At 42.6% G+C, this 23,981-nt stretch overlaps 3 protein-coding genes across 3 annotated transcripts in view; 1 reads left to right on the forward strand and 2 right to left on the reverse strand.

Annotated features, from left to right (window-relative positions):
* The window catches only part of LOC142153213 (sodium- and chloride-dependent betaine transporter-like), a 218,681-nt gene that overhangs the window by 182,789 nt on the left and 11,911 nt on the right, over window positions 1-23,981 (reverse strand). Inside the window, exon 2 of the mRNA XM_075210587.1 lies at window positions 20,709-20,828. Within this exon, the coding sequence (XP_075066688.1) occupies window positions 20,709-20,828 (120 nt within the window). The remainder of the gene's footprint in view (window positions 1-20,708; window positions 20,829-23,981) is intronic.
* The window catches only part of LOC142153216 (E3 ubiquitin/ISG15 ligase TRIM25-like), a 93,289-nt gene that overhangs the window by 38,809 nt on the left and 30,499 nt on the right, over window positions 1-23,981 (reverse strand). The gene's annotated exons all lie outside the window — the stretch shown is intronic.
* LOC142153218 (E3 ubiquitin-protein ligase TRIM11-like) lies at window positions 3,682-5,663 on the forward strand. The gene has a single exon (XM_075210593.1). The coding sequence runs from the start codon at window positions 3,701-3,703 to the stop codon at window positions 5,261-5,263; it is 1,563 nt and encodes a 520-aa protein (XP_075066694.1). The 5' UTR covers window positions 3,682-3,700; the 3' UTR covers window positions 5,264-5,663.

Here is a 23,981-nt window from a genome sequence, read left to right on the forward strand (position 1 = left end):
CTAAGCAGTTAAGGAACTACAGGAACCAGCATGACCTGCCATTAGTAAAGCATCCTGCGCTTGTAGCTCCATGACAGTTAGAGAGCTAGTTGCCTCAGCTTGATTTACAGTACAAAAGCTATAATCATCCTAAAAATAGAAATAAAATATAAACAATACAAAAATAGAATAACCCCCAATGAGAAATAAATAAATATAACACTTTTTGTTGAGGATAGAAACCTTTTTTTGTCTTATGTTATAAACTTCAGTTTTCCTACTTATATTTTGTTATCTTTCCTTATATGCATTTTACACTAATGAATGTTGTTGTTAGAATAAGAAGCATTATTCTTAGCATTTATTTGTATAGCACCATCATATTCCGGTAGGTTTCTAGGGAACACTTGAAGGTTTGGAGGCTACAGGAAAGTCATGTTGTGCGAGAGAGGGAATTGGGAAGTGGGTGCAGACCGAAAAAAAGTCCTGTAACTAGGAGTGGGGAGCAGGTAATGAGAGACGCAGATCTTGTGCAGAACGGAGGTGTCAAATTGGGAGAAATTTAGAGACAAGTGAGGAGATGTATGTCGGTACAATTTTATTTATGACCTTGTATGTTAGTAGAAGTATATTGTATTGGAATTAGTAAAATGTTAAAAATATATAGCAGCAGTGAAGATTTAAGTTGATCAGCTTCTGTTGACTGTGGGCTTATCATCAGCACGGTTTTTGAGTCTGAGTTGGCGAAAGGACATCCAAGATGAAATGGCAGAAAGACATTCAGTAATGTGAGCCAACACAGATGGTGAGAGATCCGAAGAGGATAGATACATTTTGGTATCATCTGCATAGAGATTATACTACAATCCGAAGGAGTTTATTCGTTTTCCAAGATAAGTGGAATAGACAGGGAAGAGCAAAGAGTCTTGGGGGTAAATGTATCAAGCTGAGAGTTTTCCGGCGGGTTTGAAAAGTGGAGATGTTGCCTATAGCAACCAATCAGATTCTAGTTATCATTGTGTAGAATGTACTAAATAAATGATAGCTAGAATCTGATTGGTTTTTCAAACCCGCCGGAAAACTCTCAGCTTGATACATTTACCTCTTGGACTGAGCTTTGTGGTACTACAAATGATAGACGAAGAGCAGAGGACCACCGAACTCTGAAGGAGCGATATGATCAGTTGAATGAAAACCAGGATAGTACAGTGTCCTGAAGACCTAGGGATTTCAGTGTTTGTAGTGAGAAGTGAGTGGTCAATAGTGTCAAATGCAGCAGAGAGATCCAGGAGAATTAGAAGAGAGTAACGACCTTTAGATTTAGCAGTGATCAAATTATTGTCAACCTTTGTCAGTGCAGTCTCTGTGGAGTGTTGGGAACGAAAGCCTGACTGCAGCCTGTCCAATAGGTGATACAAGGAAAGAAAGATTGTGAGGAGAGAGTGGGATTACCTCTCATGGAGGGGAATGGAAGTTAATGGGAGATGGGAAGATAACCTGAGAGATAGTTGGGTCAGAATTTGTTTTTTTTTCAGAGTAGAAGAGAAGACTGTGTGCTTGAATAATGATAGAAAGATACCAGTGGATATAGAGAGATTACATATTTTAATTAAGCATAGGATGAGCACAGCAGACAGTGATTTTTTTATTTTATTTTTTAAATCTGCGAACAATGAATTTTGAGTTTGAAAAATTACTTTAGGAGTCAACTGGTTTGTAATAAAGATGCTGTCTGGAACAATCTGTGTAAGTGTCATTTGTAATACAGACAAATCTGTTGATTTTTAGGGGATTGAATATTTTGCAAGCCACTGTATATCTACAACATGAAGACACACTTAAAGCATATCATAGGCTTTAAGCGTGTGATACAATTTAAGGGATGGCAGACATTATCATCAATTTGAATGGTTAAATACATAAGTTAATTTAAAAATCATGCTCCCCTCCAAAAGTGCTACTAACGCTAGCGCTTATAGCCTAGGCTGGAAACCGCAAAATCAGGGGAACAAACAGCACGGGGTCCCCAGAAAAAGCCACTACCAGCAGTAGACTCTGACAGGTGTACTGGTGACACTATAGCAGGGAAACTGGGTGTGCAGGGTCCCCCTGCCATAATGCCCCCCCCTTCCCCAGGTAAACCAGTCCCATGCTGAAAGCACTAGGGCTCTTCCCACTCTCCTGGTGCAGTAGGTGTGGGGTAATAAAATTATCAAATAATAGATAAAAACTTTTTTTATTATTTTTGGCTGGTAAACTACAGATCCCAACAAGCCCTGTCATGCCTAAAGTGATAGGGTATGCTGGCACTTGTAGAACTACAAATGCCAGCATGCCAAAGAATCCAGGGCCTGCTGTGACCCGTAGAAAAAAAAACTGGAAAATAAACGAACAGATACCAAAAGAAAATTTATTTATTACAAATTAAAACACCCTCCACACACCCTCCTTTGCCAATTTTTTACGTAGATCGAGGTGAGGGGGGGGGGTATGGGGGCTTATAGACTTTCAATCCAAAGTGTTAAAGAAAAGAAACACTTTAAGGACTGTTTCTCTTCCAGGTAAATCAATTTATCAGTTATAGTTACTAGATCCGCGTGGATATTAGACACGGCTCCTGACACAGTCTCTTGCATTTTCCGCTCTACAGCTAGGATGTCTTGTTTTGCTGACAGGCATATAATGTTCTGGAGAATCACATTGATCCAACCTTATCCCCCAACTGAACAGACATTTTAGTTGCACCTAAGCAAAGGTCCAGCCCCACAGAAGAATGTGTAGGCAACATGCTAGATGACGAGGCAGTACTGTTTGTGGGGAGATTTTTGAGGTTGCAGTGAAGACTCTTTTTCTTCGATTTTCCTCCTTCCTTTGTGGGGACTTCTTATCTTTGCCCACTGAGAAGACTAATAACTGTCAGTGATAGGTTACCTCCAGAGCATGAAAAGTTAGTTATGGGTATTGTGTTAGAAGATGAGTAAGGTATCGGATTATAGTCCCCTGATTCCTGGAAAGGTTTATTCAAGATCTCGAGATTATATAATCTGTTACTAATGGGATTAGCCTTTCTATTTGAAATTGTAATTGGTAGTAGGATAACTGTTCAATTTAAATGAGCAATAGAAATTATAGCAATATCACAGATGGCCACTCCACGGTAGTAAGAGGCATTTTGTGGGCATACAGGGGATTTGAAGCAGGGCGCCGATGAGATAGCTCAGTAGACCTCTCTGCGAATAGCTATCTATGTGTCAAACTGGGGGATCACTGTCCATACTGCAGAAGGCAGAGAACACAGCCATGGATAAAGGGGGTCATCCAGGAAAGGGACAGTGATTGAGGCTGAGGGAGGAAGCAGAGGGACCGGACAGACACATAACTCTGTGCAGTCCTGCCTTTGGCTATTAGGGAGCCTAATTAATGCACCAAGATTCTTCCATTCTAACTATAATTTTTAATCAAGTAACTTTTGTGCAATCACTGCAAAATGTGACAAATTTATAATTTTCAGTTTATAAAATAAGTAAATTATAAACAAAAAAAAGTACATTTTTCTGCTTGATGTCCTTTTATGTATTAGGTGTGACCCTTAATATAACTGAGCCTATAGATGTAATCTGAGTGACAAATACAGCCTCGCCCTGTGTGGAGAATGTGAAACACACCCACTGGTGTCTGAGTGTCAGAGCTTCACTTTCATTTCTCTCTTCTGCTGTCAGCGATGGCGTCTGCTGATCTGAGACAGGAGCTGGACTGTTCCATCTGCCTGAACATTTATACAGATCCTGTAACACTGAGATGTGGACATAACTTCTGCCGGGTCTGTATTGATCGTGTGCTGGATACACAGGAGGGGTCTGGAGTTTATATCTGTCCTGAATGCAGAGCAGAGTGTCAGGAGCGTCCTGCACTGGAGAAAAACAGGAAGTTGTCCAACATAGCAGAACATGTTCGTTCTATTCCAGAGGAGACTGGGATCTTCTGCACTTACTGTGTGGACTCTCCTGTACCTGCTGCTAAATCATGTCTGTTGTGTGAAGCTTCTCTGTGTAATAAACACCTGAGAGTACACAGCAAGTCAGCAGAACACGTCTTATCTGATCCCACTTCCCTGGGGAACAGAAAATGCTCCATCCATAAGAAGATTATGGAATATTACTGCACTGAGGACGCTGCCTGTATCTGTGTGTCCTGCAGTTTGGCCGGAGAACATCAGGGACACCAAGTTGAAATGCTGGATGAGGCCTCTGAGAGGAAGAAGAAGAAATTGAGAAATGTTTTGCAGAAACTGACAACAAAGAGAGAGGAGACTGAGAAAAGAGTCCAGAGACTGCAGGAGCGCAGGAGAGAAGATCAGGAAAAAGCAGCTGATGTAACAGAGAGAGTCACTGCCCTGTTTAGAGACATCAGGAGACAGCTGGAAGACCTAGAGAAGAGAGTCCTGAGTGAGATCTCCAGGCAGGAAGAGAGTGTTTCACTCTCAGTCTCTGATCTGATCCAGCAGCTGGAAATAAAGAAGGACGAGCTGTCCGGGAAGATGCATCACATTGAGGAGCTGTGTAACATGTCTGATCCAGTGACTGTCTTACAGGAACCAGACATAGGTGACTTGTGTGATACTGAGAACAGAGAGAGATATTATAAACAGGTCTATGATGTAGGAGATCTGGATGTGGGTCTCATCTCAGAGACATTACAATCATTATCTGATATAATATCAGGTATAAATACAGGGATCTATGTTCCAGAACATGCAGACATATTACTGGATGTAAACACAGCTAGTATTAACATACGCATAACAAATGACATGAAAACTGCATTCAATAAATTTAGAAACCAGAAACACCCAGAAACACCAGAGAGATTTCAGGATTATCCTCAGGTATTAAGCACCAAGAGATTTTCCTCAGGGCGACAGTACTGGCAAGTGGAGGTCAGGGAATCAGTGAAATGGAGGGTAGGGATGTGTTATCCCAGTATAGACAGGAGAGGACGTCGGTCATACATTGGAGATAATAACAAGTCCTGGTGTTTGGCTTCAGATATGAAGTGGTTTAGTAAGCAGTATTCAGTTATACATGACAGCAAAGTCATTCAGTTACCTGACAATATTCCCTGTGATACAGTGAGGATATATCTGGATTATGAGGCTGGACAGCTGTCCTTTTATTCTCTGTGTGACCCGATCAGACACTTACACACCTTCACTGCCACCTTCACTGAGCCCCTTCATGCTGCATTATGGGTAGATTATTGTTACATAAAGATCTTGGGTAGGTAGAAACAGGAGCTGGAGGAATTGATCATAAGAAATCTGCCCAGAGACTGGTGATAACCATGGAGTGGAGTCTGATTGGTGGACTAGAATGAATCAGTGTGTGGAGTTACAGCTGAGCCCCTCCTCCTGTGTAACCAGGTGACCAGTGTGTCTGGATTTGTTCCCTTGTTGGAGTATTAGAAACTTTCATTATAAATATATAAATATACATGTATGTGGGCTTTCCCCAACTCTGATTCACTGATAGCTGTGATTGGCTGCAATTACTGTCTATTAATCAATGTATACCCTATTACAATAGTCAGTGGCTTTGATGCATGCAGGGGGAGAATGGGATGTGTTCTACGTAAAGCTCCTCCAACAGAGGGGTTAAATCTAAGACTATATTTCTTACATAATAGAAGATGGGCTAGACTACAACTCCCTGCATGCTTCATTGTTAAAGCAATTATAAGGTTGGAAAATATTTGATATCTAAAGCTAATAACTAACAATATAATAAGTGTTTTATTGCATAGCTATTAAATTAGATACAATATATTATAAGGCATTTGTATTAGAAATCAATATAAATGTATATGTATCCAAGTGTATTAGAATTAGGGATGAGACTGCATATACTAGAAGCTGACATTCACAGCTTAACCAGCAACTTGTTTTCAAGATTGTATGTTCTAACTATTGTGCTGAGTTGTAATCCTATAGCACCCAGAGGGCTGCCTTAAATATCCGATCTGTATGGACATTTCGATATGGACAAGGGCCGACACAATGATAAGAGCTTTCATTATGATAATACTCCAATGAATATCCAATAATATCTCTCCGAATAACATCAATTAAGAGGAGACTTAACAAAATTAGAATACATTTGTATCCAGTACCCCATGATTAAACCAATCTGTCTAACATGAATGACTTATTATAAGCTATAGTACATCTGAATACCTATGGTCATCAATAAACCTGTATATTTATACAGGTATTCTGCAGCATGAGGATTCTATTTATAAAATTATACATATAATATTACAATAAGAATATTAACAATAACAACACAGCGAGGCTTGGCAGTCTTTTTGCCATTTTAGTAATAATTTTTATTTTTCTTATATCACACTTTATTATATATTTCTTGTTCCCCTTTTTTTTATTTTGCTACTAGTAACACTTAGGATTATTTTTGGGAATACTACATTACTATTTTACATTGACTTAATAAAATGTATGTTTTAACAATCTAATCACAGAGTGCCCTTATCCAACATGTTTTCCTCTAGAACAATTCTACATGTTATAGGTGCACCACTCCAGTCATGAGACTATTTTATTGAGTAATAATTTAGACTGGTTATGTGAGTACCTGGTGCGTTGGTAATAAATTCTCTTTCCAAATACTCCAATGAAGCAATATGTCTTCTTTCTTTGAATTTGAAATGGAATCAACCAATGAAGATCGAGCATCAGGGTGTAACTGACGCATCTGGGAATAGAAGGATTCTCCTTTAAGTGATGATATCTTGTGTTTTCTTATGAAATAGGAATGTACGTGTTAGAATATCATAAACATGAAATTAGTTGTATAACTTGTAACCCATAATTAACAAGTGTAAAGAATAGAGTGAAGGGCTTTTGGATTGAAGCCAACAAGAGATATATACTCTCATTTTGTAAGATGGCTGGTTTACTTGCTGTAATTATTTATCTTTTATGTTGAAGTAAACCTTCATTATTTCAGACTTCTTATCTGGACATTCAGTTATTTCAACCTTATTACTTGGCTGTAAATTGATAATTGTCAGAATCACAAAAGTATTATCATTTCTATTATACTAAATGCTTGATATACAGTGTTTTCCTCCTTTTTACCGCACCCTTTATAATACCACTGTCACTTTCCACTAGTTCCTTTCTCGGCATAAGGGTGCTTTAAAATGTATTAGTGATATTAAAAGTCACCCTCACTATAACACAAATGTTTGGTACAAGTTAACCCGTGCATGATACTCATGCATTCTAGTCAAATCAAGCTACTTAAGGTGTTAAAAAGGTTCTTGTAATGCATTTGGGCCATAGCCCAGGCCTCCTCAGGGGAAGAGCGTTACTTCCCGACGTAAGCGCCCTTTTTTAACGTGGTTTTGTCCACATGTCACCACCTCATCATTTTTCTCCATCACCTCATCCTTCATCTTTATCGCCACATCTATCCAGATGTCTATTCAGACGCAGGGATCTCTCTCTTAGCGGTCCTGAGTATCACACTCCTCTCACTCTGTCACCCCCGGCAACCACCAACCACTCCCAACTGTCACTTCTCCTTCAAGAAATATATATATATTTTTTTAAATCTTTATAAACACTTTTAACAATTAACAAATTATATTAACAAATTAAAAACATCTTAGTATACCAAATTTCAGCCCTTTCTGAATTTTTTTCCCCACACACACTAAGAATTTAGTAGGTCAGTGTATAACTCCGCCCAGCAGGTGGCGCTGCAGCTTGGTTTTATTTTTTCCACACACACACACACACACACACACAAAGACAGACTAACACACGCCACTAGGCATATATATATATATATATATAGATAAGTGGGTGTCACAGAGTGAGCATTGTACATACAGCAGGTCTACCCGAGTTCAGTATGAACCCAGGTCTGCCTGGCTCTCCCTGGCAACATCACAAGAGGCGCTTTGATTGGCTCCTCTTGTGATGTTGGTTTTTATTTATTTTTTTACCTTTCAATAGTTTTCGGTGAGTCCCGGGTTGAAAAACTGCAAGGCCAACATACTTAGCAGAAAGTGCCTTGCACAGGCACGAAACGCGTCAGCGGGTTTTTGTGTGTTGGATCCGGATGTGAGACTGCCTCCTAGTTTGAACCTTCATCACCTGTGTCCTTTACAGGAGAATTATCCTTATTCAATCTTCACTATTGGTCCGGTACGCTCCGATTACTATTGCCGGCTTATATGATAAGCAAGAACTTCATCTGGCAAGACTCTGTATTACCGCTGCGTGGATCACGCTAGAGTCTGGAGTGAGACATCGTACCATTAGAACCACGAATCTACTTTGGAGTCCTGTGTGGAGTTGGTCCGGCTATCCCAGGAGGGAGAAATAAGATTACAGGCCGTGTGAGTACCACTTTGACGGACTTCTGTGATACAGGTGATTGAATGATTTACCTTGCTTTATCTATTATCAACTGAAGGAGGAGTTCCATATCTAGGAACATTAGCTTCCATTTTTGCTTCTGATGAGTCTAGTTTTTACAGTCAATACCTAAATCTGGATGTGCATGCACACTTATGAACTGGATTAAATGAGTGATGGCCACACTTTTTCCCCGGTTGCGCATTCAATTGTTTATTTGATTTTATTATACAGCGGCGGTTGTTTTTATTTAAATTTCAGTATTGGAATGCTTATTTTGGTATTCAATACGTGTAACATTGATTCCATATTATACATTTTTTTATTGTTTTGTGTTATGTGTCTAATGTAATTTTTCTGCTGAATTAATATAAATATCTATTTGTACCATTGTGTAGTGCCCTTCTCTATATCTCAAGAAAACCCCTATGATATTAGGTATTATATCATATGCCTATTTAGCAGCGCAACCCTTATTTTTTGCTTTTTTATACTTAGCAGAACCACTAAGTTTCATCTCCTCTTTCAGTTTTGCCAGCTGTTTTTCCAGCAGTTTTATTAGGAGTATGACTTGACTCAGGCTGGCGGTATCTGAGCTCACTTAATTTGTTACAATTTCAAATGCTTTCAGTAGCTTGCATAAAACAGTAAGGATTCTCCAGTTAGCTGAAGTAAGGTAACAAGTCCCCCTCTCCCTATCTCATGTCTTGATGTGTAGCTCTTGATGGCTTGTTGCTGTTCCCAGGGCCGCCGAGAGGGGGGGGGGGGGGGGGCAGGTACATTTTACCCAGGCCCGGCCATGCCAGGGGCCCGAGCCGGGCCCTCACTACTAATTTTTTTTTTTTTACATTTTTTTCTTGAGATCTTTCGTTATTTTGGGGTTTTTTTTCCCCGGGGGTGTTCCGTTTCGTTCGTCGGTGGAGGGAGCTGAAAAAAAAAATAAAGAATCCATACTCACGGCGCCGCGTCCCTCCTCTCCTCTCTTCTCCATTCACACTGACTGTCGGGTGTGACGTCATCAAGTCACGCCCGACAGTCCGTGAGGAGCGCCGCAGCCAGGACAAAGCATGAAGAAAGAAGAGAAGACAGAAAAGAAGAAAAGAAAAGAAAGAAGCTAACAAAAGGTAAGTAAAGAAACGGAGAGGAAAGGGGAGGAAAGCAGAAAGGGACAGTGCTATAAAGAAGGGGGGAGAGAGGCACAGAGTAAAAAAGGCGGTGAGAGGCACAGAGTAAAATAAAAAGAGGGTGAGAGGCACAGATTAAAAAAAAAAGGTGGTGAGAGGCACAGAGTAAAAAAGGGGGTGAGAGGCACAGAGTGAAAAAAAAAGGGTATGAGAGGCACAGAGTAAAAAAGAAGGGGGAAAAGCAGCATGGAGGTCGCAGTGTGAGCATAAGGGGGCATAGTGTAGTTGTGATGAAGGGGCACAGTAATGTGTGTGTAATGGCACAGGGGGCTTGTTGCAATGTAGTGTCTGTGAGGTAGGTGGTGGCTAATTAATGGGTGCTATTTTGTTTGTAAGGTGATGGTGAGGCAATTTAATAGTGGGGACTATTAGTTTAAGATGGGGTGGTTTGGAGGCTATTGAATGTGGGGGTGAGTTTGGGGAGAATGAGGTCTATTTACTAAATGTGACTATGAATTATTTAATGGCAGTGATGGTTGCGGGAAATAGGTATTGCTGGGGCTGTTTGCAGGAAGGGAAATAGGTTTATTTATTAAATGTGAATACTATGATTTTAATGTTAGGGCTGGAGGAAGGCCTAATTATTAATCATGGATGCTATTGATTTAACGCTGGGTCTGGCTGTAATTTTCTAAATGTAGCCATTTCTTTTCCAAAATAGGTCCTCCAACATTCCAGGATCCAGACAAGCCGCAACTAAAGAAAGCAGCAGCCACAGGTGGTGAAAGTGAGAAGAACAGGTAGGAGAGAGCAGCAGAGTGTGTGAAATGTTGTGATTCTAGTAGGGTCAATGGCAATTTTTGGTGAGTGTTGTGCCCAATATAAGGTGCAGGCCAAGACTGAACTCTTTCTGTACACACTGCATTCTTTCTATACTACACTGTGGTGCTAGATGTCTTGAAAGTCAGGAGTGCTGGGACATATGTCACTCTCTGGTGAATTCAGGACCTAGTGATTTTGATGTGCTAGCTACGCCCCAATGGCGCATTGACACGCCCCCAATTGTATGACCACTCCCCTAGCAAATACCTGACATCACTTCAATACACACAATATAACATGTTGTACAGTTACATAATTAATATTGTATTTCTAAATAACATTCACATATCACAGGGACAAGCAAGGTTATGTACTTTAGACCTTGTCCTAGACAATAGAATCAGAGACTGCTTGTACTACCCTAATTACCATATAACTAGAGGCACAGAGACTGGCTTGCCCTGGAATTAACTGAGGATAATAACATATTACCCATTAATCTATGGCAATATATTTTGTCTATTCACAGGAGTCTGCCGAGCTTAAACGGATTACCTGTGGTATTCCTCACACGGTGATATATTTGCAATAGATATCAACATACATTAGAGGTTACAACCTTAATACAATGATGCCTTAATCATAGAAAGTAAATGCGTCTAGACTATATCTAGGACACATTTTACAATTTAAACAGGTGACTATCCAAGTATTAAATACATATTGTCATGTGCATAACTGTGTTAATAATTACATAGGTTTACCTTAGAAATATGTCACAACATTGACATTCTGTATATTCAAACTAGGGTTTAAATCTTCAAGTTATAAAGTTACGAATGAGTTGGATGTAACTGTCAACCTTTTAAAAATAATTAGCAGCTTATCAGCACTTCCAACACACCCATGAGGTGGCTGCCCAGTGTCGTTTTTGTTTTTATATTAAATGTCATCCAAATCCATCCAGTGGAAGGCCCAGAACAGGCTCCCGGGTCAGAGTTCTGCCCAGCGTACACCAACAGCAGGTCTGGCCGGGACTCTAACCCCCCTGGCCAGGATCCTACTTGAACACCTCATGTTGGTTTCATACCAATCAGGTTGCTTTGCCGGGTTGTTGTTATGTCGTGTTGTCACAAGGTTTTCTTCCAGCAGTCAAACCATTTTTTACAACCAAACAATTATATTTTCAATATTTGTCGCGCTGTCACATTTTAGGGTTCACACAGCCCTTTATTAAGACTATCACCACAGTGTACACCCTGTGCAAATGGGTGAGGTACGAGTGTGCGAATGAGATAATTCCGACAACAGTAAATACGACATGAAGATTTTGAATGGTGTAATTACGACATGGAGGAAATACAGACCTGATGATAAAGTGACAGGCAATATTTCCGGCAACACAACATACCGACACTGGGATTGACGTCATTTCAAATGGCGACTGTTACATTACTGCTATTGAGGGGGCAATGAGTCAATCTCAGTGCCGGTATGTTGTGTTGCCGGAATTCTTGCCTGTCAATGTGTCTGAATTTGTTCCCTTGTTGGTGTGTTAGAAACTTTAATTATAAATATATAAATATACATGTATGTGGGCGTTCCCCATCTCTGATTCACTGATAGCTGTGATTGGCTGCAATGACTGTCTGTCAGCCGATGTATGCCCTATTACAGTAGTCAGTGCTACACTTGTCCCTATTGGCTGTGATATATGCAGGGCTGAATGGGGTGTGGTCTCTGCAAAGCTACTGAAGGATAACAGTTATCCAGGTTTCTTTATTGTGTCTATGATAATCATACACTATAGCATAAAAGTCTTCTAATTATTTATGTGTCCTTTAGGTACTTACATTACAAAACACAAGACTGTGACAAAACGCTAAACATTAATACACATATTGTATCCTTGTAATAAATAAACAGTATAGCTACCTGTTAGATGACATCATAGAATCCTGCTCTCTGTTTCAACTCCAAATGACTTCATCTCTTCCTGCACTGCATCTCCTTACTTAACTTACTTCATCGCCTTTCTCTTGCTTTTTGAACTGCTTTCAAAATATCCCATTTTAGATATCATACATCCCCCTACTACCGCCTATATCACTGAAACTTCTCTCATCATTTGTTTCCTGTTTTTCCCACAAATCAATCTCATCTAAAATATCTTTCAGATACCCTAAATTGCAGACTGAAGAGTTCTTAACTTATGTTACTATACCCCTATAAACAGCTTAACCAAAACTTAACACTAAAAATAACAACACCAGACAACTGTTAAATTTGGCTATAATTTAAGTTGCAATTTATTAGATTTCAGTTAGAATTTGCTTCTTAATTTAAATCGGTGGTGGAGAAGGCAAGGATGGTGAGGCGACCCAACCTATGTCAAAATACCAAACGGTGTATGGCCATCCGGCACTAACCACTGGTCCCAGGACAAATCCTTCATGATTGGATGGTGCTAAATCTGACGTCAGCTTGCATGCCCCCCTCTGGGCTCACAACGCCCTGCCCGTGCAGAGCAGGCCATGGAGTCCTGTTTAAAGAACCAAGAGCCAAGGTTCTTCAAAGAGGGTAGTGCCCTTCGGCCAATCAGCGATAGCACCGTATGACCGGTTGCCGACTCACCAAGTTTGTCTTCCTGCCAAAGCTGGAGGCCTCTTAGGCCTACAGCCCGCCACCAATTGCCCTACACGCCCCTTCTAGCTCTCTAAATAACTGCCTGATAAAATGACCTAAACCTTCGTCTGTGAGGTGTACCCCACCTGCAAGATATAAATGGACCTGATCGACTGTGATTTGGGGGTGTTTAATGCTAGTTCCACCTAACGATCTTATTACTCTACCTATATTTTGATTCAATTTCTTGATGATACGCTTCATAATAGAGGAAATAATAGGGCATCTCTATGTTAATCTGGGTATGACTTTTGACCAACAAAGATATACCGATGGCCATCGGGCTCTAACTGCCCGCAAATTCTCCCTTATGGCTATAATCGACTCGAGGAACATACCTAGACCCAAATCATTACCCCCTAGATGTATTACTAATATGTCCGGGGCACTATCTTATTTTGCATACCTCGTCTACCTATCCATCGAATATTAACCTGCTTGTGGTCGATAATAACAACATTTTTCACAGCCCCGTGCCTGGACGCCCAGTGGACATATGAATGACCAACAACCCATACCCGAATCTTCTTTGACAAATTACCTGTGGGTAAAACAGAATAATCTAATGTCAAGCAGAGCCTATGCTAACCGACTGCAACCTTCACCTCATTGTACACCCAACATGCACAGGGTTTTATACCATAAATGGGGTAAAGCAATTAAAGAAAAAGGAGGAGGGGGGGTCAGTAGCCCCAATGCAGGTGAAAACCCAAAACCTCGGCGGCTCACCACTAATCAGGTCTTAGTCCGGGGAGAAAAGATGGGAAAAATCCTTCATGCCCCAACATAACGTGATGGGCGGTTAAGCCTAGCACTACCGTGGAGGGAAAGTGGTGAAAGGAGGGGAGTTAAGGAAGAAGGAAAGGGGAATAATTAGAGGCAGTACACGTGGTGCACGTCTCTTGTGACATCAATAGGAGGCCAGGCCACACTAGTGGAAAGGAGGGAGAGAGGGGCGTCAGATTCTAGGAATCCGCGGCCAATAGGAAAAAGTGGCTGGTCCTGGAGGAGGGGCCAGCCACCAAGTAATAAACACTAAGGATCGGCCCAAAATAGATTTTTTTGGTCCGGCCCAGGGAGCATCTGCCCCCCTGCCCCCCGCCCCAGGTAGCCCCTGTATGTATACATAGATACCACAAAATTATTTTATACAGTGCTGGGAACCATGAATATACATAATGGGTCTGAGTCATTAAGGAAAGTAAGGCAAAAAAAATGAGTAATTGTTCTCCGAGACAAACCATGTTAAAATGCAAGGGGTGCAAATTGGTTTATTTTTTTTTCACATTAGTTAAAAACTGGCTATTTTTTCATCTAGGACACAAATACTTGATTTGTTTATTTTTAGACTGAAATTTAAAGTTGATCTAGGACATGCCGTATCCCATTTATAAACCTGTCCCCACATTTTAAATTTACCTCCCCCTCCAATGCAACATGGTTTTGCCCAGGTGCAAAGTTACTCCCTTTTTATGCTTTAATCTCCTTAATGACTCAGGCCCAATGTTGTTATCTATTATTTGCATTTTATATTTAATCCACTAGAGGGGGCTAAAATAAAAGATAGAAAATAAAAAAAACTTTAACACCTATGAGCATTTTCCTGTATAACAGGCTGGGACGGTCTAATTTTCCAAATTCCTGGACGTGATGTTTGGGTACAAAACAGCAAAAAAACTGCATAAAAATGTGCGTCTGGATACAACATATGGAAGTGATGAGGGCCCAGTATCGGACACATGCAGATAGCCGGCTTCTCTGTTCATGCAAACCCCAATATACCCATCCAGATGTGCAGCTATATCACCCACATGTATGAGGAATAATACCAGGGTCTATTAGTCACTAATCTTCCTTTACGTTCTGAGAATTCCCCTCTTCACACTCAGATAATGTCAGTAGCAAAACAGATGGAGGACAATAACAACAACAATAAATTGAAACTTGATTTTAGGTCATTGTCACTACAAAATCCGCCAGTTCTCTTTATAATCTCTCTCCCTTAGTCACTCATGTAGCCGGCTCAGGATACCGGGACTATATAACACTGTTGGTGAATTAGGGATATCTATTATATTGGTGATACAAAGTATCTATTGTTTGCAGCACATGGAAAAGTGACAGAAACAAAGTAAAAATAAAACATGAAAACTGAATTTTGTCCACAATGTTCTGCACAGAATGTAGCGACCAGTTATACACATAGAGGTTATATTTACCCATCACCTTACATTCTGCAGTGTGGACTGTAGTGTGTAGGTCTGTACTATTGTATTACATAATGTGACATCATTGTGACAGGTGCACTATAAACAGGTATTCTAGATTATTACACACAATACCCAGAAATACCCCCATAAACTACAAGGTGGAGTCATGTGAAGGACGCAGAGATACAGGATAGGAGGAGAGACAGAGTGGTAGAGATGCTGCAATGGGTGTAAGTAAGAAAACTGAGTCAGGTTTAAAAATATCCATCTTCTGCTCCATATGAAATTAGGGGATGTGTCTGGTATTAGGGGTGTGTCTGGTATTAGGGTATGTGTGTGGTATTAGGGGTGTGTCTGGTATTAGGGGGTGTGTCTGATATTAGGGTGTGTGTGTGGTATTAGGGGATGTCTCTGGTATTAGGGGGTGTGTCTGGTATTAGGGGGTGTCTCTGGTATTAGGGTGTGTCTGGTATTATGGGGTGTGTCTGGTATTAGGGGGTGTGTCTGGTATTAGGGGATGTGTCTGGTATTAGGGGGTGTGTCTGGTATTAGGGGATGTGTCTGGTATTAGGGGGTGTGTCTGGTATTAGGGGATGTGTCTGGTATTAGGGGGTGTGTCTGGTATTAGGGGATGTGTCTGGTATTAGGGCATGTGTCTGGTATTAGGGGATGTGTCTGGTATTAGGGGGTGTGTCTGGTATTAGGGGATGTGTCTGGTATTAGGGGGTGTGTCTGGTATTAGTGGATGTGTCTGGTATTAGGGGATGTGTCTGGTATTAGGGGATGTGTCTGGTATTATGGGGTGTGTCTGGTATTAGGGGATGTGTCTGGTATTAGGGGGTGTGTCTGGTATTAGGGGATGTGTCTGGTATTAGGGGATGTGTCTGGTATTAGGGCATGTGTCTGGTATTAGGGGATGTGTCTGGTATTAGGGGGTGTGTCTGGTATTAGGGTGTGTGTCTGGTATTAGGGGATGTGTCTGGTATTAGGGGGTGTGTCTGGTATTAGTGGATGTGTCTGGTATTAGGGGATGTGTCTGGTATTAGGGGATGTGTCTGGTATTATGGGGTGTGTCTGGTATTAGGGGATGTGTCTGGTATTAGGGGGTGTGTCTGGTATTAGGGGATGTGTCTGGTATTAGGGGGTGTGTCTGGTATTAGGGGGTGTGTCTGGTATTAGGGGATGTGTCTGGTATTAGGGGGTGTGTCTGTAATTAGAGGGTGTGTCTGGTATTAGGGGATGTGTCTGGTATTAGGGGGTGTGTCTGATATTAGGGGGTGTGTCTGGTATTAGGGGATGTGTCTGGTATTAGGGGGGGGTGTCTGTAATTAGGGGGTGTGTCTGGTATTAGGAGGTGTGTCTGGTATTAGGGGATGTGTCTGGTATTAGGGGGTGTGTCTGTAATTAGGGGATGTGTCTGGTATTAGGGGGTGTGTCTGTAATTAGGGGGTGTGTCTGGTATTAGGGGGTGTGTCTGGTATTAGGGGGTGTGTCTGGTATTAGTGGATGTGTGTGGTATTAGGGGGTGTGTCTGGTATTAGGAGATGTGTCATGTATTAGGGGTTGGGTCTGGTATTAGGGGGTGGGTCTGGTATTAGGGGATGTGTCTGGTATTAGGGGATGTGTCTGGTATTATGGGGTGTGTCTGGTATTAGGGGATGTGTCTGGTATTAGGGGATATGTCTGGTATTAAGGGATGTGTCTGGTATTAGGGGGTGTGTCTGGTATTAGGGGATGTGTCTGGTATTAGGGGATATGTCTGGTATTAGGGGGTGTGTCTGGTATTAAGGGATGTGTCTGGTATTAGGGGGTGTGTCTGGTATTAGGGGATGTGTCTGGTATTAGGGGGTGTGTCTGGTATTAGGGGGTGTGTCTGGTATTAGGGGGTGTGTCTGGTATTAGGGGGTGTGTCTGGTATTAGTGGATGTGTGTGGTATTAGGGGGTGTGTCTGGTATTAGGAGATGTGTCATGTATTAGGGGTTGGGTCTGGTATTAGGGGGTGGGTCTGGTATTAGGGGATGTGTCTGGTATTAGGGGATGTGTCTGGTATTATGGGGTGTGTCTGGTATTAAGGGATGTGTCTGGTATTAGGAGGTGTGTCTGGTATTAAGGGATGTGTCTGGTATTAGGGGGTGTGTCTGGTATTAGGGGATGTGTCTGGTATTAGGGGATATGTCTGGTATTAGGGGGTGTGTCTGGTATTAAGGGATGTGTCTGGTATTAGGGGGTGTGTCTGGTATTAGGGGATGTGTCTGGTATTAGGGGGTGTGTCTGGTATTAGGGGGTGTGTCTGGTATTAGGGGGTGTGTCTGGTATTAGGGGATGTGTCTGGTATTAGGGGGTGTATCTGGTATTAGGGGGTGTGTCTGGTATTAGGGGATGTGTCTGGTATTAGGGGATGTGTCTGGTATTAGGGGGTGTGTCTGGTATTAAGGGATGTGTCTGGTATTAGGGGGTGTGTCTGGTATTAGGGGATGTGTCTGGTATTAGGGGATATGTCTGGTATTAGGGGGTGTGTCTGTAATTAGGGGGTGTGTCTGGTATTAGGGGATGTGTTTGGTATTAGGGGTGTGTCTGGTATTAGGGGGTGTGTCTGCTATTAGTGGATGTGTCTGGTATTAGGGGGTGTGTCTGGTATTAGGGGCTGTGTCTGGTATTAGGGGATGTGTCTGGTATTAGGGGATGTGTCTGGTATTAGGGGGTGTGTCTGGTATTAGGGGTGTGTCTGGTATTAGGAGGTGTGTCTGGTATTAGGGGGTGCGTCTGGTATTAGGGGGTGTGTCTGGTATTAGGGGTGTGTCTGGTATTAGGAGGTGTGTCTGGTATTAGGGGGTGTGTCTGTAATTAGGGGTGAGTGTGTGGTATTAGGGGGTGTGTCTGGTATTAAGGGGTGTGTCTAGTATTAGGGTGTGTGTCTGGTATTAGGGGGTGGGTTTGGTATTAGGGGTGTGTCTGGTATTAGGGGTGTGTCTGGTATTAGGGGGTGTGTCTGGTATTAGGGGGTGTGTCTGGTATTAGGGGGTGTGTCTGGTATTAGGGGGGTGTCTGGTATTAGGAGGTGTGTCTGGTATTAGGGTGTGTGTCTGTAATTAGGGGTGAGTGTGTGGTATTAGGGGATGTGTCTGGTATTAGGGGGTGTGTCTGTAATTAGGGGGTGTGTCTGGTATTAGGGGATGTGTCTGGTATTAGGGGATGTGTCTGGTATTAGGGGGTGTGTCTGGTATTAGGGGGTGTGTCTGGTATTAAGGGATGTGTCTGGTATTAGGGGGGTGTCTGTAATTAGGGGGTGTGTCTGGTATTAGGAGGTGTGTCTGGTATTAGGGGGTGTGTGTGGTATTAGGGGGTGTGTCTGGTATTAGGGGGTGTGTGTGGTATTAGGGGGTGTGTCTGGTATTAGGGTGTGTGTCTGGTATTAGGGGGTGGGTCTGGTATTAGGGGATGTGTCTGGTATTAGGGGGTGTGTCTGGTATTAAGGGGTGTGTCTAGTATTAGGGTGTGTGTCTGGTATTAGGGGGTGGGTTTGGTATTAGGGGTGTGTCTGGTATTAGGGGGTGTGTCTGGTATTAGGGGGTGTGTCTGGTATTAGGGGGGTGTCTGGTATTAGGAGGTGTGTCTGGTATTAGGGGGTGTGTCTGTAATTAGGGGTGAGTGTGTGGTATTAGGGGATGTGTCTGGTATTAGGGGGTGTGTCTGTAATTAGGGGGTGTGTCTGGTATTAGGGGATGTGTCTGGTATTAGGGGATGTGTCTGGTATTAGGGGGTGTGTCTGGTATTAGGGGGTGTGTCTGGTATTAAGGGATGTGTCTGGTATTAGGGGGGTGTCTGTAATTAGGGGGTGTGTCTGGTATTAGGAGGTGTGTCTGGTATTAGGGGGTGTGTGTGGTATTAGGGTGTGTGTCTGGTATTAGGGGGTGTGTGTGGTATTAGGGGGTGTGTCTGGTATTAGGGGATGTGTCTGGTATTAGGGGGTGGGTCTGGTATTAGGGGATGTGTCTGGTATTAGGGGGTGTGTCTGGTATTAAGGGATGTGTCTGGTATTAGGGGGGTGTCTGTAATTAGGGGGTGTGTCTGGTATTAGGAGGTGTGTCTGGTATTAGGGGGTGTGTGTGGTATTAGGGGGTGTGTCTGGTATTAGGGTGTGTGTCTGGTATTAGGGGATGTGTCTGGTATTAGGGGGTGGGTCTGGTATTAGGGGATGTGTCTGGTATTAGGGGGTGTGTCTGGTATTAGGGGGTGTGTCTGGTATTAGGGGAGTGTCTGGTATTAGGGGGTGTGTCTGGTATTAGGGGATGTGTCTGGTATTAGGGGGTGTGTCTGTAATTAGTGGGTGTGTCTGGTATTAGGGGAGTGTCTGGTATTAGGGGGTGTGTCTGGTATTAGGGGATGTGTCTGGTATTAGGGGGTGTGTCTGTAATTAGGGGGTGTGTCTGGTATTAGGGGATGTGTTTGGTATTAGGGGAGTGTCTGGTATTAGGGGGTGTGTCTGGTATTAGGGGGTGTGTCTGCTATTAGTGGATGTGTCTGGTATTAGGGGGTGTGTCTGGTATTAGGGTGTGTGTCTGGTATTAGGGTGTGTGTCTGGTATTAGGGGATGTGTCTGGTATTAGGGGGTGGGTCTGTAATTAGGGGGTGTGTCTGGTATTAGGGGATGTGTCTGGTATTAAGGGGTGTGTCTGGTATTAGGGGGTGTGTCTGGTATTAGGGGATGTGTCTGGTATTAGGGGGGGTGTCTGGTATTAGGGGTGTGATATTTACACAGACATACATAAAGATCTGCCTAAGTCGTTCAGTGGGTGGGTGTCAGTCACTGGGGGTCTTCTCAGGTATTAGACGCGTCCTGTGCTCTATTTAAACCAGGAGACTTCCAGCTCTCAGAGTCGACTCGGGGGTGGGGGGGTGTTTTGTCTCCCATTCTGCTTTGGGGTCTTACAATGATATTGTGCTGCACATTATTACATAGTTAAGTAGGGTGGAAGGATAAATAGATGGTAATAATTAGTCCATCAAGTTCAACCTGTCATAAATTCTAATTGCATTGATGCAGAGAAAGGGCCCATTTAGCCTCATAGAGGAAACATAAATTAGAGTCTGGGCTTTCCTTTCCACTGTGCATGCCCGAGCCGGCTAATTTAGACCCAAACCTACACAGGCTGGTGCTGCAAAGTGGTACGTTAACCCTTAACGCTCTGAGCCACTGTCACTGAGCTGCCCCAACCATATTTTATTGATAAAGTGGGGCAATAAATAGTTTCAGCTGCAACAAAAACCATCCGTATCTCTGCATTTTAATAAATGGGACCAAAGTCTCACATCTTATAGATATTCCAGGTTTTCTCTCCTTGGAGGGAGATCTCGTTCTTACTGCTGTATTCTGTTGTAGGAGGATAACAGTGTAACTGCTGCATACTGAGCCCTACATAATACCCCCAATAAATAAGACCATTTACCTTGCAGACAAACTCTTCCACCCTCTCCATGGCATGGTGGGCCTGCAGGAGAGGAGCCATCCCCATAAACCCTTCATCTTCCTGGACCGGCTCTTCTGCACTGTTACACTTCTCTGAGTTCTGCAAATGGAGAAAAGACAGAAGTCACAAGTAAATCAGCAGTTGTCTCATCCATCCCCCCAGAGCCCCCTCCCTGGTGAGGACCAGTAACAGGACAGTTATAAAGGTTACAGGGCGATACATTTGTAATCATCTGTTGTATAAGTAATATTACCAATGAAAGTAGCGAGGGGGTGAATTGTAAATAAAAGATACCATGTAAAATAAATGTCTGGCGTGTAGTTTGTGATGAATAACAGAGTAAATCTGACATGGGAACTGTAGAGAGACCAGACCATATTAGTAAATTATAAAACATAATAGAGATTATATTGGCACTTGTCAATTATACGGGCACCATGTAAACATAGGGGCTGATGCAGAGTGAATACTACGCCAGATAACATGTACGTTACGGGTTTTAGCTCTTGCATACTCAGACAGCGAATGCTCGCAAATACACATATGCAGGCTCATGCTCTTCTGACACTTAAGATGGCGGGAGGGTGGAGAGAAGGGGTGTTCCATGGGGGATATCCCTGCTCAATGCCTGCATGAGATCCACTGCAGGCCACGCAGACTCTCCGCTATTCTCTGCTTTTCACCAAACTCTGAACAGCTCTACTCTCCCATGGGCAGTTTTTCCTTCAATAGTCATAGGCCTCTTCTCCCGTGGGACTAGTTTAGTCCAGAGAATGGCCAATACCATTGGTATCCCCAATGATGCGTTCGGCTGACCTTTTCTGGCAGTTCACCCTGCTGGTCAGTGAGACTGCTTGATGCTGAAGCTGTATCCTCTCACTTCCCAGGTCTGGGGAGGGGGGAGAACAGCTATCTAAACTGATGTCCAGTAGGCTAACATCCTGAAACATGCCCCTGATGGGCGTGGGCCTCTGAGGCCAAATGATGAGCCATAGAGCATCACTGTCATCCTGTGCTCTCAGCTTCCCGGTCACCAGCTCTCTCCTAAGCATGATGGTAGCTTCCACCAAGAAGTTCCCTATGTGGTCTCCATCTGCTGACGCATCTCATTCAGCTTTGGCCTCAACACCTCAGGAACCGGCTGAAGCGCTCAGAGTACGCCTTCAACTGATACATCTCTCACATCTCCATGCAGACACAGACTGTGCTTGGGGACTGTCCCTCTGAGCTTACACTATGTGAACACTTCTTACTCAGTAATCACCGCCATTTCGGCTGTCGCTATGTGGCTGTGAGTTTGACACTCAAAATCTCAGCAGTGCCTCCAATGTAACAACTCTTTCCCTAACACTCTGAAAAGCGGTGGTGAAATGCTGTCTCTCTTCGCTTCAGTGCCTCCACCAGAGTCTTGTATGGTGGGATGCGGACTGTAACTGGATCTACCAGGGGTTGACTCAGGAAGCCACTTGTACCCGACCGCACTAACCTATGAGTAATAATAAACCACACGCTGTGGTTATAAACAATCAAATGGGTGTTTATTTTGGCAGAAGTAAATGGATAGGGCAGATTTAAGGAAAGGTAGACTCTGGACTGGGTAAGAGAAATAAGGGGAAGATAATAATCAATGGCAACAATACAGTGAACAGTAATGACTAAAATCAAGATGGCTGACACACGTGAATTCAGTGGTGCCCAGATCTCCCACAACTCACTAACACACTGTGTGAAAAATATAAATCAACTATAACTTAAAGCAATAATCACAGTCCTAACAATATTAAATAGTTTAACTGTTTTTTTATAATAGTTTAGTTTAACTATTTAACATTGGTGCACTTGTAGAAACGTTGGTAACCCGGTCTACTTAACTTGGGTATCTTTATGTGTAACTTCTACTAGATCTCTGATTATTGTAATGTCTCTATATCAATGACAGGTAACTCAGTCTATGATATTGTGACAGGATGGACCTTCTATGCCACCCTGTCTGTTGTTGCTGGGTACCGACTGGGCTTACTTTGCCACCATCCCCTTTCTTTATCCCAAATGTGTCACTCTAAACGCAGTAGGAGGGGCTTACAATGCTGCTACCATTGGACTTCTTAGCTTAGATTAGTGGTAGAACTGGATATGCACAACTTGAGTTGGTCTCTGTGGACTACACTAGAACTTCTGCCATCTACTCTCTCAACTGTGTATACAGCAACACCATCAATTGGAATGTCAGTGATAACATACAGAACCAATTTCCATCTACTATCAAGCTTGCTATTGTGATGGTTATTTTTCTTCCACACACGATCACCAGATCAACAGTCAAAGGTGCTGCCCTAGCATTTGCATTATAATTCTCTTTCTGACATTGAAAGACAGCTTCCATGCACTGCTGGACAATCTCTTGGGCTTCCTGTAACCTGTAAGTAAGTCTGTGTAAGGAGGCTCTACGTCTTGTTGAGTAGTGTCTAGCAACAGGACTACAGGCAAATTGCCTTGTCTTTCAAACACAAGGTAGTAGTGTGTGAACCCAGTAGAGCAATGTTCAGTATTATTGTATAGGAATGTAAGTTCGGACAATAGAGTGGGTCACTCTACTTGCTGTAGCAGAGGGATGCCTCTCAGCATGCCAATCAAGGATTGACTCATTTTCTCACAAAGGCCATTACATTAAGGATGATATGCTGTCATACTCATCTTCTTGCACCATTTATATCACACAGTTCTTGGAACAGTTTCTACTCAAATGCAGGGCCCTGATCTGTAAGGACTTTGTCAGAGAACCCACAGGGCTTGACAAACTCTTTCCAGAAGACAGCGGCTTTGGTTCTGGCTGTCAGAACTTTGAAAGGTGCTACCATTGTAAACTTGGTGTAATGGTTAATAATGGTCAATGTGTATTGGTACCCTTTTCTACTGTTGTCAAGCTTCACATGATCCATGGCCACAATTTCCAGTGGACAATTACTTTGAATGGGATGGAGTGGGGACCTTTGGCCTGGCTGTATCTTCTCTGGAGAGCACACGTAGGACAGTTCCTGCAATCTTTTACATCGTCACACATCTCTACTCAGTAAAATCTTTTCTCAGATTAGACTCAGTCTATTGTCTTCCAAAATGTCTTGATTGGTCATGAAATGTTTTTAATAGAACTTTAGCATATCGTTTTGGTACTACAGTTTGAGTGATGTAGGAGTGAGTTCCAGGATCAACCCCTCACTGAACTATCAGTCCCTGCTTGACATTCAGTCTCTC

The sequence above is a fragment of the Mixophyes fleayi genome, chromosome 4 (assembly GCF_038048845.1).
Source record: "Mixophyes fleayi isolate aMixFle1 chromosome 4, aMixFle1.hap1, whole genome shotgun sequence".
Lineage (NCBI taxonomy): Eukaryota > Metazoa > Chordata > Amphibia > Anura > Limnodynastidae > Mixophyes > Mixophyes fleayi.